The sequence below is a fragment of the Castor canadensis genome, chromosome 9, assembly GCF_047511655.1.
Source record: "Castor canadensis chromosome 9, mCasCan1.hap1v2, whole genome shotgun sequence".
Classification (NCBI taxonomy): domain Eukaryota; kingdom Metazoa; phylum Chordata; class Mammalia; order Rodentia; family Castoridae; genus Castor; species Castor canadensis.
The window spans coordinates 76,289,273-76,305,619 of record NC_133394.1 but is presented as its reverse complement, the minus strand read 5'-3'; the positions used below and the strand labels follow the sequence as shown (position 1 = coordinate 76,305,619).

General features: G+C 37.9%; 1 protein-coding gene across 11 annotated transcripts in view; it reads left to right on the top strand.

The window, feature by feature from the left end:
• The window catches only part of Rapgef2 (Rap guanine nucleotide exchange factor 2), a 241,802-nt gene that overhangs the window by 96,401 nt on the left and 129,054 nt on the right, over positions 1 to 16,347 (top strand). The window contains exons 1-2 of one of the 11 annotated variants that reach the window (XM_074041723.1): positions 13,160 to 13,272; positions 14,094 to 14,417. The exons of 8 other annotated variants lie outside the window; for them this stretch is intronic. In XM_074041723.1, the coding sequence (XP_073897824.1) occupies positions 14,329 to 14,417 (89 nt within the window). In that variant the 5' untranslated portion in view covers positions 13,160 to 13,272; positions 14,094 to 14,328. Of the gene's footprint in view, positions 1 to 12,552; positions 12,660 to 12,935; positions 13,273 to 14,093; positions 14,418 to 16,347 lie in introns of those variants that run through there. 2 more of the 11 variants (XM_074041728.1, XM_074041720.1) reach the window with 2 other exon arrangements.

Below are 16,347 nucleotides of genomic sequence, written 5' to 3'. Positions count from 1 at the left end.
ATCCTTCTCAGTCTGTTGGTATATAAAAGCAACTGATTTTTGTAGATTGATTTTGTATCCTGCTACTTTGCCAAAAACGTTTGGTGGGGTTTGTAGTGTCTCATAGGCATAAGATCAAATCATCTGCAAATAGGAATAATTTGGCTTCTTCCTTCCCTATTTGAATCTCTTTTATTTCTTCCTCCTGTCTTTATTGTTTTGGCTAGGAGTTCCAAAACTATACTGAATTAGAGTTGGGAGAGTGGACACCCGTGACTCATTCCTAACTTTAGAGGAAGTGATTTCAGTTTTTCCCCCATTTGGTATGATGTTGGCTATAGGCTTGTCATAGATAGCCTTTATCATATTGAGGTATATTTCTTCTATTCCTAATTTCTTCAGAGGTTTTATCACAAAAGGGTAAAGACTTTTTCTGCATCTGTTGAGATGATCATTTGATTTTTTTTGTCCTTTCTTCTGTTTATATGCTGTATTACATTTATCAGTTTGTGTACGTTGAACCGTCCCTGCATCCTCAGAATGAAGCCAACTTGATCATGATGTATGATCTTTCTGATGTGTTGTTGAATTCAGTTTGCCAGTATTTTATTGAGAATTTTTGGACCTGTGTTCATTAAAGAGATTAGCCTATAATTGTCTTTTTGTCATGGCCTTGTTTGGTTTTGGAATGTGTTCAATACTGGCTTCACAGAATGAGTTCGGTAGTTTTCACTTGGTTTCTATTTCACGGAATGGTTTGGGGAATATTGAAAGGTCTGGTAGAATTCAGCAGTGAATCCATTAGATTCTGGACTTTTCTTTGTTGGGAGACTATTACTACTTTAATTTCATTCCTCGTTGTAGATCTATTTAGGTGGTTTATATCCTCTTGGTTCAATTTTGGTTGGTGAAATGTATCCAGACATCTATCCATTTCTTGTAGATTTTCCAGTTTATTTGAATATAGATTTTTAAAGTAGTCTTTAATGATCCCCTGGATTTTATTGGTATTTGTTGTGATATCCCTTTCTTCATCTCTAATTTTACTTGTTCGGATCTTTTCCCTTCTCCTTCTAGTTAAATTGACTAAGGATTAATCAATCTTAATTATTTTTTCAAAGAACCAACTTTTTGTTCCATTGAGTGTATTGGTTTTTTGGTCTCTATTTCATAGATATTTGCCCTTTTATTATTTCTCTTCTGCTAATTTTGGGTTTAGCTTGTTCTTGTTTTTCTGTGAGGTTAAGGTGCAGCATTAGGTCAATTATGTGAGATCTTTCTCACATAAATTTAACGTAGGCACTCATAGCTATAAATTTTCCCTTAGCACTGCCTTTGCTGTATGCTATACTTCTGATAGGTTGTGTTTTTATTTTCATTAAATTCCAGGCAAACTATGAGTCTTATTTCCATATTATTTCAAACATGAGTTGAAACTTGATTGACTACTGGTTATTACATGAAATGCTGGAATATACAAAAGAAGCATGTCAGGCAACTTAATATGTTTGGAAGATGAGAAAGTTGTACAGGAAAAAACCCTTAGGTATCACTGAACAAGTAGTGTGGTATAACTGATAAAGCAAAGACCATGGTGGTACTAGAATTTGAACACAGGGCTTTGCTGGTCAGGTGGTTTACTGTTTGATCCATGCCTCCAGCCCTTCTTTGCTCTGCTTATTTTCAAGATAGGGTCTTTCACTTTGCCCAAGATGGCCTGGATGGCAATCCTCCTGTTCTACACTTAACACTATAACTGGGATGACAGATCCACACCCTAGACCCAGCTTTTTTCTATTGAGATGGAGTGGGGCGGGGGGTGTCGCACAAATTTTTTTGACTGGGCCGGCCTGAACTGTGATAATCCCCATCTCAGCTTCCTGCGTATCTTAGGATGACAGGTATGTGCCACTGTGCTCAGCTATTGGTTGAGATGGGGCTTCGCAAATTATTTTCCTGAGCTGACCTTGAACCCAATTTCATCCTCCCAAGTAGCTAGGATTATAGGGGTGAGCGACTGGCGTGAAAGATAGGATGTTTTTCATGGAGGGCAATCAGGGGTAGTTCTTCTGGAGGTAAACTTTAAGTAGGATTTATGATGTAGAATGTAGAGGAGGGTGTGGAAAGAACATGTTGGCATTGTAAAGAACATGGGTGATGGCACAGAGGGAGAATCACTGAAAGCTCCAATGAAGGCAAAAGAACGGCAGCAGTGTATCCAGATCAGTTTAGGGAGTGAAATAGTTGCAAAAGCATTGGTGTGGTAGCACTAATGAAAGGTCAGGTTTGCAGAGCTGCATCACTTGTTTGGAAAGCCAGGACTGTTGGTAAATTATACCTCTAGTAACATTGGCAGGAGCTCAGAAGGAATGTGCACATCATTTATTTGCACCATGTTGACTGTGCCCATTTACAATTAGTGCTTCTCCTTTGTTGTTACCAGATATGTCCACAACTTAAAAATCAAAATTGTGCCATTGTCCTCTTAATAATCACATTTGAAATTAGAGTTGGCAGCTATAATGAGAATAAGTGGAGAAACAAGGCATTTAACTGATCATTTCTGAGAGGCTGAAATACTGTTCTCATTGTGCTTCACATGACAAACTGAGCTACTTGAGTTAAAAAAAATCACAGGCCCACTTTCTGCTTGCCAGTGCCACATGTAAGTTAATTGATTGCTGTGAGAACTTGCTGTTTTTTAGTAATGAAGAGGGTTAAACAATGGATGAATGTCTGTATTTGTGTGTTGGGAAGTGAAGGCAAATGTAAACATTCTGTATTTCGTGTAGACATACAGGATTAGAAAATCATATTCGTGAACATACAAATTTGTTACAAGTCATGTGATATCTTACTAGATATGGAGTACAGCGTTTTAAAAATAACTCACTAGTGAGTTAAGTTATAAGGGTAACTTTAGTGGATGTTAAATGTGTCCCACAAGGTAGAAAAAGAAGTGAGTTATGGAATGTTAGCAGTTGTATGGTAAGGTAAAGTTTACTTTCAGACATTGGTAAAATCACAAGGCAAGTGCACATTAAGCACAATAAGAGAGACTGTTCTTGCAGGAGGAATGGGGAAAACCACTGCAGATCACCTTAAAACTGTCCCCATTAAGTTTCAGGAAGAAAATACAGTGGTCATATATACCTTCCCCCACCACAGGAGGATTTTACTCATTTAGAAGATTAAAAGAGGTGATGGATTTCCTTCTCAGAACCTTTCTTTATAGATTGCATTATTCAAGGTTGTTTGTTTATTTATAGTTTTGAATATCCTAATTCTGATGATGGCAGAATGAGTTAGGGCTGAGGTGCTGTGGGAGGCTGCTTGTCTCAGTGATTATCTCCCACAGTCCGTTGTCACATGACTTCACGGAGGCAGCCTGGTGTCAGGTGGGAGTCACAGAACTTCCATTTTAACTAGAAATGTTTGATCTACACGTGTGAACATGCATGTATAATGGATTATGTAATGGGATTAAAGTTACATATACATGCATAATAGATGTTTGTGTTTCAGTCTTTTCTCTAGACTGTTTTCCCCTCACTTTCCTACAGTTATGTACCCACCCTAACCCAGCAACAGCTTTTAAACACTGACTCGCCTGGATTGCTATTTATGAAGTATTCTCCTTTGTAGGTTAAGTCTTACGTTAATGATACCTATTAAGAATGAGTGTTAAATGTACTGTTCTTTGAAAAATATTGCTGTGTAAACCCTAATCACTGCAAGGGACAGTGTCCCAGCAACCACTTAGTTCAGGAGAATTGTTTGCCAAAAGGATTATCAAAATGAGGATTAAAGTACCAGAATGGGTTTCTAAAGTCAAACTTTGCCCTCTTGTTAGTTAGGTTTCTTCAAGAGATTGCTCAACCTGGTGTTGAAGCTAGTGTTAAGGAGCTCTCTTACCCTGACTTGTCCCGAGCTGCTCACCTGCCTGTTGTGCTCCTGCTTCTGTCTCACACATTTAGCTTGTGAGCTGTACCTAGTGAGCATTACCAAGTGAGTAGGTGGCTCTTTATGCCTGCTTGTAGCATGGTACTGAACTAAACAGAGGTAAGCTAAGAAATAAAAAAATGCTTGCAGAAGATGGATGCTTGCTGTTAGTGCTGCAGGGGATTCAATAACCTGAGGGTAGAGATAAGCCTTTGGATGTAGTCACATGGAAGTCCTGGGGGACCCCACAGAACCAGGGCCAGTCAGTGTCAGAGTGGTGAAGAGACAACGGGAAAATAAGAACCTCGAAAGAGAAGACTTCATTCTATCGCGAAATCTCACTGTGAGGGTGGGGGTGACCAGAGTCTTGAAGCTAAGAGGGGTTTGCTTCTTTAAAATTAGAAGACTTTAGTTTGTGTGCATAATGTTGTTGGAAGTGATCCAGGAGAGTGGGCTAAATGGAGGACAAAGGAAAGAGGGAAGTATTTGCAGAAGTTTTTGAAAGAGAAGTGCTTCATCTTGTTTACAGGCTTGTACAGGAGACACAGTCAGCTGGTAGATTTGGGAATTCCATGGTGACTATTTAGAAGTTTTGAAGAGAGAGAGGTTGTGAAGCAGTGAGAAGGTTGGTGCCCATTTGCTATTCATGGCCACAGATTTCTGTTTTGTTTTTTCTCTTCCAACAACTTTTATCTGTTTACGGGCAGCCCTGGAAAAGATGCTGATTGGGTTTTGTTGGGACTTGTGTGTTGCCAGTGTGTATAGTAAAGACTGATAGGGAAGGTACAGGAGTTCAGGGTGTGTGGGGGAATACCTGTATCTTCTTGGGGCCTTTTTCTAGGTCCCTTATTCTTTAGGTTCCATGTCTAGAACATAGCAATCATCTGCAAGTTTACTTGTCCTCCCATTTTTCCTGTCTCTAACGGCCTTGATGAACTGCTTGACATCAACTGTAGAGATTTCTGTGTCTCAATTCTGACCTTTGGTTTCTTCTCTGACATTTTTTTTTTTTTTTAAACATTCAGCACAGCAGAGTTGGAAATGATAGTATCTAGGGCTGAGGTTATGTAGCTCAGTGTTAGAGCACTTGCTTAGCATGCCCCAGGCTCTGGGTTCCATTCCCAGCATTGCAAAACAAGCAAGCAAGCAAACAAAATGAGGAAGTGGCTAGTATGTAACAAATCAAATGCCTCTGCCTGTGTTCATAAAGAAGCTCTTAATTGTGGTTAGTCCTTCCATAGTGCAAGGAAGCAGGATAGACAGATGAGGAGGCAGGGAAATTATATTATTGGTATTACTATTGTTATTTTTGGTGGGACTGGGGTTTGAACTACAGGGCTCTGCATTTGAAAAACAGGTGCTCTACCACTTGAGCCACACTTCTTTCTGTCTGTTTTCCCAGAGTGGCCTCCACCATGATCTTCCTGATTTCAGCCTCTCAAGTAGCTAGGATTACAGGTGGGAGCTACTGGCACCAAGCTTTTTTTTTTTTTTTTTTTTTTAATAAATTTTTTTGTTGTTGTTGTTGTTGATACTGGGGTTTGAACTTGGACTTTACACTTGCTAGACAGGCCCTCTACCACTTGAGCCAGTCCTCTAGCCCCGTTTTTAATAAATGTTAAAAGGGCCAGACTTGGACATTAGCAGCAAGCTCCCTTCCCATCATCTCCTTTTGAATGTTAAGTTACAAGGATAGGAGAGACATAAGAGCGTCTTATCTGCATCTCCTTCCCCTTTGAGATATTAAGAACTTGCAAGGCTTCTTGAATGGGTAGACAGAAAAATAAAAGGTAGTCATACAAAAGAAAGTCCTAAAACTCACCTTTTGTTCCTGTGGTTTGGACAGGCCTAGATCACATCTCCATGTTTTAGCACCATCTTAGCCACCCAGACCGTTATCTAATGTCTAAAAAACATGACCACCCTCAGCTCAGAAAGCATAAGATTACAGGTAAGAGCCACCATTTTGAATCTTACTCCCATTTCCTGTGTGAGGAGCAGGAAATGTTTCTCCCATTTGCCCACCCTCTCCCAACTTTATCCTGTTATACTAAAAATAAATCCTTGCTAAAACTTCCACTTTGTGAGATTCATGGATCTCAAGTTCCAGTGATTTTGTGTAGAACTAGGAAGCTGAGGGAAAGAAACCCCTTATCTCTCATCTGGTGACAGTTGAAAAGTTCTTTTCCTAAAAGGCACTCTTATTTTAATATTGTTAAATATTTTTTAAACTGACTTTTAAAAAAGAGACAGGTTACAATATAATCCTGAATCCATTGGGTTCAACAAACATTAAAAAAAAATGACTATTACATCTTAGATAAAAATGAATAGTTTGTGTCCTGGAAAACCTTACAGTTGAATGTAGACATGGAATGGGTGGTTTTTGTGTGTGGGAGTGGGAGGAGGTGGCAAAAATAATATTTCCCTGTCTCTTCATCTGTCTATCCTGCTTCACAATGGCTTATGATTTGTTTAATGTCAGATCAACATAGAGAAGAATCAGGAAAGGCATGAGGTAGCTTGGGGAGCTCTTGAGAAGTTGGTTGTTGGCTCTGTGCAGAGCTAAAGAGAGAAGGCAAACTGTGTCTTGCTGTCTTTATCAGTTTGTCCACTGTTCATTACAGTTAGTTTTGGTTGCATAAAACAATTACATAGACAAAGGGGCCAATTTTTCTCTCATGTGAAAGAAGTCTGGGGAGGGTTTTCCAGGATGGGGTAGTGCATATGTGAGAGATGTCAGGCCCATTTCTCTACTTGGACTGGGACTTGGTTTCCATGTGCAGGGGCAGAGTGTGACAGAGATGCTGTCTTATCTTCACTGGAAGCTAGATGCAGGAGGAAAGGAAGAAGAGCGAGAAAATTCCTCTTTCCATCCAAGTGACATACCTTGAAGCACCATTCCTATTTGTAGTTTATTGTCCAGAGTGTGGTCAGTGGCCACTTCAGGCCACCCAAGATCCTGGACATGTAGTCTGTTACTCTGCAATGTCACGTGTCCTATTTAAAAAACACAAAAGTTTCTAAGGAGAAAGAAGAAAGTGAACAGTGGAGTAGACAAACAGAGTCTTCTGTACACTGCTCTTAGCTTCCCTTCTCGTTCTTGTGGTGTCTTAATTGTCTTCTCTGCTAGCTTATTCTTATCCTCAGCCCTGCTCACACCCCTCCACCAGCTTAGCCATACTCCCTCAGGTCTTACATCATCTGTAGTTCCTATTTGTCCTACCTCCGTTGACTCAAGTTCTGATATTCCCATGGCACAGAAAAGGCAAAGGGATCTATTAAAGGTTTTAGGTAAATGCTGGAAGAAAGTTCCAAATAAGGCAGAAAAGTAAAACCCCAAATATGAATATGGCTCTGTGACAGTTGATAAGGAATAGAAAGTGTAGCAGTACTTGTAACTATATCCTACATTAGAAAAAAGGTCTGTCTGTACATTACAGGAGTCAAGTAGATATGTATGTAGAGACTGTGGGGTGTATTGAAGCAGCTCTCCTGGGTATTGGTTGTGCTCTGCTTTAGTGTGAAGTGGTTTATCCTGGAACGCTCAGAGCATTTTCAGCTTTGTTTAGATCACTCTTTGCTCTGTGAAATCACATTCTGATGTGATACCTGAGGCCAGAGCAAAACTGTTCTCTAGAGAGGAGTTCAATTGCTAGATCAAATTGGGAATTTGGTTGCCATAACTACAGCGTCACAGATGTGCTGTACATGTAAATATAGGCTTTTGTGATCTTTGGAGTACTGGCACTGGTTGTGTCTTAAAGTAAGTACCTTTAAAGGGAAGGACTCCTGTGTTTTTATGTGTGTAGTTGATGTGTCACCTTTCACCTGATGCTTGATGTAGTAAGTCAGGGAATTGTCATTTACCATCCTAGGTATAAATGAATGTGTGGTAACTCACCCCGGAATGTATGGATTCTTCTTACAGCACTCAAGTCTTATTATAATGTCATAAAGGATTCAAAGTCTGATGTCCCCTTAAGAGTTTGAATTGTTTATCTGCTGCTACTTGCAAAGGAACGTATAATCCTTGTTGTGGCACAGTTATTTTTAGAGGAGAGGTAGAGGGATGGTGAGTTACTGTTCTTAACTGTATGAACTCAAGCAACTAAATTTTGTTTACGAAGGCAGATTTTCTGTATTGGGGACACTAATAGGAAATAGCAAGAGTTAAGATTATTGTTAAAAGAGGGAGTAATATATAAGCAAACTATCCTCTGTGAAATTAGAATGTCTTTATTGAAAAAAAAATTTCTAATTAGTAACAGTTCTGGAACATTGCATCGATTTTATCATGGATTAAATTATACATATATTTTAAAGATAAAATTGTATGTGAATGTTAAGAAAAGTGACTATATTATATGCCAACATAATTTTTCAATATACTGTAAATTGCTAAAAAGCATTATTTGAAATAAGTAATAACTTTGATATATATTGAAATGTTTTTAAGTAATAATTTAAATATAGGGGTTTAAAATGCTTCATATTTACTATTAGAATATTGAACTATAAATTCAAAATATTAACAATAATTCGTTACATTTTTCTTTTGCTAACACATAGCTGTAGGGTTTACTCTTCTTTTGCAATTTAATATAGAACTGACTTTCTGGTATTGAATGTTCATGTAATCATAGAACTACATAAACACTAAATAACTTTTAAAGTTATACTTATCTAAATTTTTTGAGTCAGTTATTGCAGAATAATTTTTATCTTTTATTGATGGAATACCTTATTTATGTTTTGCTCTAAATTATTTAGTATGTTAATGTGTAATTTCATTAAGATAACTTTGGTGTGTTTCTTAAATATTGTTACCTAATTTAAAAATGAGAGCAGTGGTCAAAATCTGTCAAACACTTTCCTGTGTTTTATTGTTATTGTTTTATGGCTCATAAAGGTGAATATAGAAAACAATTAAATATTCAAAGTTAGTTCAGTTTGCAAATAGAAGAACATAAGAGTATTCCATTTCATTAGTCTAAATCACATATATTTCAGGTAGAATATGTATATATTTCAGACTAAAATATATACAAACATATGAAACCTATATGAATATTTTCTTCTTTCCTTGCCATGATGGCTTACATAAAATAATAATTAGTTATTATTCAGAATCTTGATACTGTTTCATTTCAGTGTACCACTTTGTCACTGATCTTGAATTTTGACTTACATAATTTTGGAAAAAACAAACTTAAGAGGTATGAATAAGGTATTTCAGGTTTCGTAACCATTACCCCGTTTAAGTAAAATTTAAAAACCCTTATGTATAGTTAGCTTGTGTAAAAGCATCATCATGGCTAAATAGGTTTTTCATTAATTATGTCATCGTAAAGTAATCATAGTCTTTCAAATACAGTGAGAAGAACTACCTGATTACCACTCAGACCCAAGATGTAAGAGTTTATCTTTTCTAAGAATATGCCTGCAGGACATTAGTTAGAAAAGATGTTAGACCTTGTGTCTGGCAGTAAAATTGGCTAGAAGATGACATGGAGCAAGACTATGAAAGGTCAACATAGTCATTGCCAAACTAGGGTAGTTACTGGATTCATGTGGTTTACCATAGGTAAAATGCTGAGATTTGGTTTGCGACATCTGGGTGGAAGCCTTGATGCCTTCATTTTCAGTGCTTGCAAGCCCGTGGTCAGTCACATTCTAACTGCAAGGTTGGACTGATGGCTTTCAATCACTCGGTGGAATGAGAGGGTTCCTGGAAGGCTAGGTAAAGTTGAGCACAGAGCCCAGAACTTAGCTTCATTGTCTTGGTGTGCCCTGGCTAAGGGCCTGATCAGCAGTTCCATCAGACTAGAAGTTGGTGGGGCACATGTGAGAGTAATTTACAAGGGCCAGGTGATGGAACTTAATAACTCCTCAGAGAAGATTCCAGTTCTTTGAACTTGGCTATCTGTAGAATGATGATGCCTTTGACAGCTCTAACCAAATACAGAGGGCATGAGGTGGGTAGCTATCAGAGATGAAATGAAGATGCTTGATTTGGGGTATGCTGAGTTATGCACAATGATAAACAAGATATATAAAAGGGCAACTTGGGAATTGGTTCAACTGGCATGGGTAGAGCAGATAGAGGGTTGGGTGAATACGAGAAAGCAGGAGGCAAAAAGGGATAACTACAGACATGTCAGAAGGTAACAGGGCAGACTTGGCAGCTTTAAAGCCCATCCCAGTGTAGAATTACCTCGTAGCCTATCTTAGCAGGCTATGCTGCAAAGCAGGTGGCAGATTTCCTAGATCTCATTGAACTTTGTAAATGAGGTAGTGTTGGTCTTCCACAAAACGTAGCATGTTAATAGTGGGTTGGGTTGTTTCCAGTTTGGGCTTCTGTGGATGTTCATGGGTATGTGCTTGTGTGAGCAATGCATTTTTATTCCCGCGTAAGTATAGTTTTCATTGTGTCTGCAGAATTCTCATGCTTGGTCGCAGTTCATGAAATTTCTGGTTGCTTTACATCATCTCCACTGCAGTATTATCAGGCCTTTTCATCTTAGCAGATACATTCTTACTTTTTATTCTTTGTGCTGCCAGGACCTCATGCATGCTGGGGATTTATTTGCTCTACCACTGACTTAGGTCACCAGCCTGAGGATTTTTTCCTGTGCTTATTGGCTATTCACGTACCTTCCTTGGCAAGGCATTAGTTCATATCTTTTACCAAGTTAAAAAAATGAGTTGGTGATCTTATTTTTGAGTTGTAAGCATTTTTTGTATAATCAGGATATTCCTTTGAATATATTTTGCAAAAACTTACATCAGTTCTGTGGCTTGCCTTTTTAACTATGTCTTTCTAAAAGCCAAAGCATTTAATTTTGATCAAGTCCATTTGGCCAAAAATTTTGTTCATATTTTGTTCTTCTGTGTCCCGTTTAAGAAATTTCTCTACCTAATGTCATAAAAGTTTTCTCATGCTTTTCCTATAGAACTTTAATAGTTTTAGATCTTTCATTTAGGTCTGAAGTCCATTTTGACTTAATTTTTCTAAGTAGTATTAAATAAGGGTTAAGGCTTCCCATTTTGCATATAGATACTCAGTAGTTCTAGGATAGTTCATTGAAAAAATATTTTTTATTCATTGAATTATCTTGGCACATTTTTTAAAAATCAAAACTTTTCATTGTAAAAATACTTACCTACAATATTTAATGATGAAAATACTGGTTTAGATTTATTTCTGGAATCTCTCTTCTATTACTCTTCATGTCAGTTCTTAAACCAATACTGCATTGTCTTTATTTGTAACTTTTGAAATCACACACATATTATAAATTTCAGTTTTGTTCTTTATCAAAATTGTCTCTCTTCTGTGTCTTTATCTTTCCATATACACTTAGCATCAGCTTGTCAGTGTTAAGAATGCTTGTTAGGGGCTGGGGGTGTGACTCCCATGATAGAGCTAGCTTTGAGGCCGAGAATTGAAACCCCAAACCACAGTACTGCCAGGAGAGAGAGAGAGAATGAATCTGCTTTTAGGATTTGATCGACCCTGCACTGAGTGAAGGTACGTATCAATTTGGGAAAGATTGCCTGTTTACCATCTTAACAGTTTTGAGTTTTCTAAGCCATGAAAATGGCTTATCTCTTCATTTAAGGATTTTAGAATCTCCCTTTTAAAGGATAAATCCATTTGGTTAATATTTTGTGTACATGTCATGCACATAGCCTTCTATTCCTAAAGTCTTTTTTAGTAATAAATAATAGGACTTTATCTCTGCAATCTGTAAGGGAAGCTCTAAAACAGATAAACAATGTTACCAGTGTTACATTGGTAGAATTAGAAGGAGCAGTCATTTTCCTGTAACACAAGTGTGATTCATGAGAGAAGTCCACATTTCATTCTGATGAATTAAACAAATCAGTTTTTTATTACTTGAATTATTTATAAGAAATTTGTGTATATGCATATATATGTGAATTCTTGCTTTTCCTTTCTTGGAAATGTGTTAACTTCCAAGAAGTATGAATGCATATTAGTCAAGTGACCTAAATTTTTGTTTAGGTCCTGTTTTACTAAAGTATGACTGCCACTTTGACTTCTCTTCTTAAAGATTTGGTGGCTAGGTTTTGATGCTATTCATCTAAAATTTTTAAAGAATTCAGATATTTGGTTGCCATTCTTGAAGTAAATTCAGGTTCTTACTGGTTTAGAGCCAATTCACTAATTCATCTTCTGTTTTTTTTTTCTTCTTCTTTTTTTTTAACCATTGATAAAGTTATATGGAACTGTTTGATTTTTAATATAGTTATTTATTTTGCTTCCTTAGTGATTATTAATATAATTATGTATTTTGCTTCCTTAGTGAATTTTATTAAAAAATAGGTTATTTGTAAATAAAATATTAGAGCTAAGCTTCCTTGTCTGTTCAACTCATATGTTGTTGGCTTTGCACAATGAAATGATAGACATTTAACAAGCATTTTGGATAAGGTACATGTGTACCTGCTGCAGGAAGAATCTGTTGTGGACCATAACTTTTACACAAACCGCTCAGCTGCCATCTGTGTCCAAAGCTATGTGCTCAACAGAGGTATGTCTGTGTCACTGTGTAGACTGATAGCAGGTCAGTTTAGCTGAGCTGTTTCTAGCAGCTCAGTCACGAGGACAGAGACTACCAAAGTGTGGTCATCACACTGTTGTCCTTTGCTGGTTTAGGTTGTGGCAAGAGACAAAAACTGCTTGCTCTCTTCACCCCAATACAGCTGAGGTAAGAGCCTCCTTTTTTCTTTTAAAGGGGAAAGCAAGAGCAAAAGCAGCCTTTTTCAACTTTCCCCATGCTGTGTGGATTTAAATGTATGCTAGTCTTTATTATGGCAGCCCCCCAGGCCACCTTATATAATTCAGGGTCTTTTTGGTGGAGAGAAACTAACTAGTTCTTAACTCAGCTTTAGTAAGTTTTATTAAAAATTACATTGGGAGCTCATCTAAGCATTTGACCTTGAAGACTCAGAGCAGACACTGCAGACTTCTCTACTTGCCCTTGGCTAACAAGAGTAGATAATGAATTAATAGAATTGATAAAGAGTGTCTGTCAGACAGCTGCTGAGGTCATGAGGCTGGTATGCGGAAAGAGTGCCCATACAACATGCGCGCGTAACACACACTGCAGCCTGGAGAGGTGGGTGGGTCACGGAAGCAGGAAATGAGCCGGCAGAAGGAATGTTAGCTGTGTGCACAGCTAGAGCCCTGCAACCGCATGGGCTCACTAGGACAAGACAGCGGGGACATGGGAGGGCTCTGGGCTGCGAAGAAATCAGCTCCTGTGCAAGGGGCAGCACTGTTGCTCTTACTGGCGCTGCGGAGATAGCGAAGACAGTAAGGTTAGATTTTGGTTTTTAAGAGATTAAATGTTAGTGGTGTAACTATCAAGTGCCCGACACTTCTGTCAGTTACACAGGCAACAGACTGCTGAGGAACCAACGGGGTGGATGGAACAGTGTGTGGGGGGAGGCACAGCTTGGAGGCCCTGCTTTTGTAATGTTTTGTGTTGTGTGTTTTGTAAGGAAAGGTTAAATGCTGCCATTTGTGGTGCAGAGGAGCAGAGCTCTGTTACTGTGGCCTTGGCAATAATGGTTGGTGTGTTTCTGAATGAGCCATGTAAGACATTTAGAGATGCTTCAGTGTGGGTCTTGTTTTTCAAATACTTCTGGAGCATTAGCTGGTTAGTCTGTTCTTTAGAAACAGTTTCTAATGTATGCACATACATGCACTTGGTGTGCACAGTTTTGTTTTTAAGTAGTTGTTAGTTTTTGATGGTTGTTAAACTAATTGAGCAAAGCTGAGATATTAAAAAGATGACATGTAATTTTATGGCAGATCTTTCAACCTACCTTCCTTTTGTACTACTATTAAGAGTTATATCCTGTATGCTTTTCTGATTTTGAGAACGGAATCGACAGCATCAGCAGTTACTTGTTAGTTTTATTCTAGTGTAGTTGCTGCTGTGCTAGCTAGACAGCGGTAGGCAGGTTTTTCTTATAAGTCTAAACAAACAAATTGATTTTGGTGTGGCAGCATTAGTCTGGTTAGTCACCAGATTTTTGTAAGGAGAAAAGTAAGACTTAGTAACTGCCTGTTGTTTTCTAGAAAGTAAGGTGTGGAAAGTGTTACTTTGGAGTATCACATTTTTCATCATTGGCAGATCAGGACTGCCGGCCAGTTTCGTGTGATTTGGACCGCTGTGTTCACTCTGGCTGGTGTAGCCTGAGCTGGATGTGTGTCTATTCCCATACTGAGAGGTTGCATTCCTTGGAGCACTTCTGACACAGAAGAATGTGGAGGCCCAGGCAGAGGGCAGGGTTGGGGACCCTGATAAAGGGTGTCTGTGCCCATGCCTGCTGGTGGAAAACACTCTGGACTCAACTTTGGTGAGGAAAATGTGGTCCTGGAAACTTAGGATGGTTGGCCTTACAACAGCCACAACACTTTGTCCAGTGTTCCCTTACCTGTGGGATTACAAAACTAGGTAAGACTGCACTTTGAAACACTGTGTTCTCCGGGTCAGTCTTGAACTTGAAGGGAAGTTCTACAGGCTTTTGCATTTTTTTTTCTGTTTCGCATTATGTAGATGGTTGATTACTTTAGTAATTTTTGGAACTGCAAAGTCATGCCATTTGCACTTGTAAAATATTTAACTTAATTTACTTCACTCTTAAGAATTGAGTTAATTTGTAGTTCTTAATTTTTTGAGTTATATATAAAAACTTTAGCAAAAAAGTTCAAGGGGAATGGAAATCTGGGTTGTTATACTGTTTTTGGAGCATTGATTCCGTAGTGACCTTACCCTGCTTATTAGCTGAAGTGCATTAACCAATTGTTGCTTGGCAGATGGTTCTGCTTTAATATGGCAGAGAACCAGTGAACTAACACACATAGACCTGCATAACTTTACTTGTCATCTTGTGGTTGTTTGATGTAGATCATAAGGACATTCTGGAATTACCTTGAGACTGGGTAGCTGAAAACCAAGCTGTGCAGTGTGTGTATACACAACATCATAGAAGGATTCAAAATAGACAATAGCATTTTCATTCCATGTGGAGCCATGACACTGCTAGTGTTCATGAAAACACACGTGCAATACTTTTTCCTCCTCACCATCTCTTTTCCAGGTTTATGACACCTTGTCAAAGACTAGGATCTGGTATAGAAGGGCTAACTGTTCAGGCCAGGTCTCATTCACACCTGCATCATATATGTATATATATGGTATATTACAAAGATCGAAATTTCTAGAAGATTGGGATGACTTTAAAAGTATTTTAATTTGAAGTTAAAAATAAACTCTATCTTTAAAAATAAAGGTGTCCAAAATTTTAAGTATCTTTGTTTATCTCGGTATGTAGTATTTGAATGCATTTCAGAGAAGCAGATGTCTACCTAGTTGAAGTTCTGGCATTACATTAGCTGCTGACAGACACTTGGTCTGCATGGGATGACCCTACAACTCTTGATAGTCACTGGGTAATTCTGCTGAGTTCGAATTGCTTTATGATCAACAAATGCTGATTTGTCTTTTCACTCAACTAAGTGAGCCTAGCCATTGAAAATTCACCTTTCAGTGAAATTCAGTTCTCGCCTCTGATTGGATTATGTCTCATTTGTGTACTCATCCTCTGTTGAATATATAAGCTCGTTAAGAATCAGGGCTATATTTTGTGACTTTTGTAAACTCCATATTATATTGATTATAGAATTAATGGTAAAATTGTTTCTGTATTATATGTCCAGTGAACATTTGGAAGGGGAACAGGAAGCAAAATAATATACATATCAAAAATAATGTGTATGTGAGAGTAGGGGGGCAAGAGTTGTGGGGTGTGAGGGAGACAGAACCTTAAATATTTGGCCATGAATAAAGGAAAAATTAGATTAATGGCAGGCTAAAAAAGTGTAGGTATAATATCATCAGAACACTCATTTAGAACATTTGTGTTGTTTAGCTTCTCATCACTTCTTATTTATTTCACCCATAGTCTCTATCACTTCATTGCTAAATGATTGTAGAAAAAAGATTGTTTCAAGGTTTAGTAGTACTATAGGTCAGTCATCAAACTTAACTCTTTGTCCTTAAAGTTCATTGTTTGTTCAAAGTATACTTTCCTTCCTTAAGTCCTATTTTTTTTTTTGCCAAGAATCCCAAAGTCACTGAAACAGAAAAGTATCTTTTTGATAATGTGTTTTTATTGTGGTAAAAATAATATATATAAAACATAAACCTGCCACTTTGACCCTTTCAACGTAGGAGTACATAAGAGTGTGATGTGGTAGCAGTTACACTATTATGTATCCAGCAGCTCTAGCTATTTACAAAATTTGTCTGTAACTCCACACAGAAACCAACTTTGAAGTTTTCCCTTGCTCCCAACCTTTTTGAACTCACCTACTTTCTAACT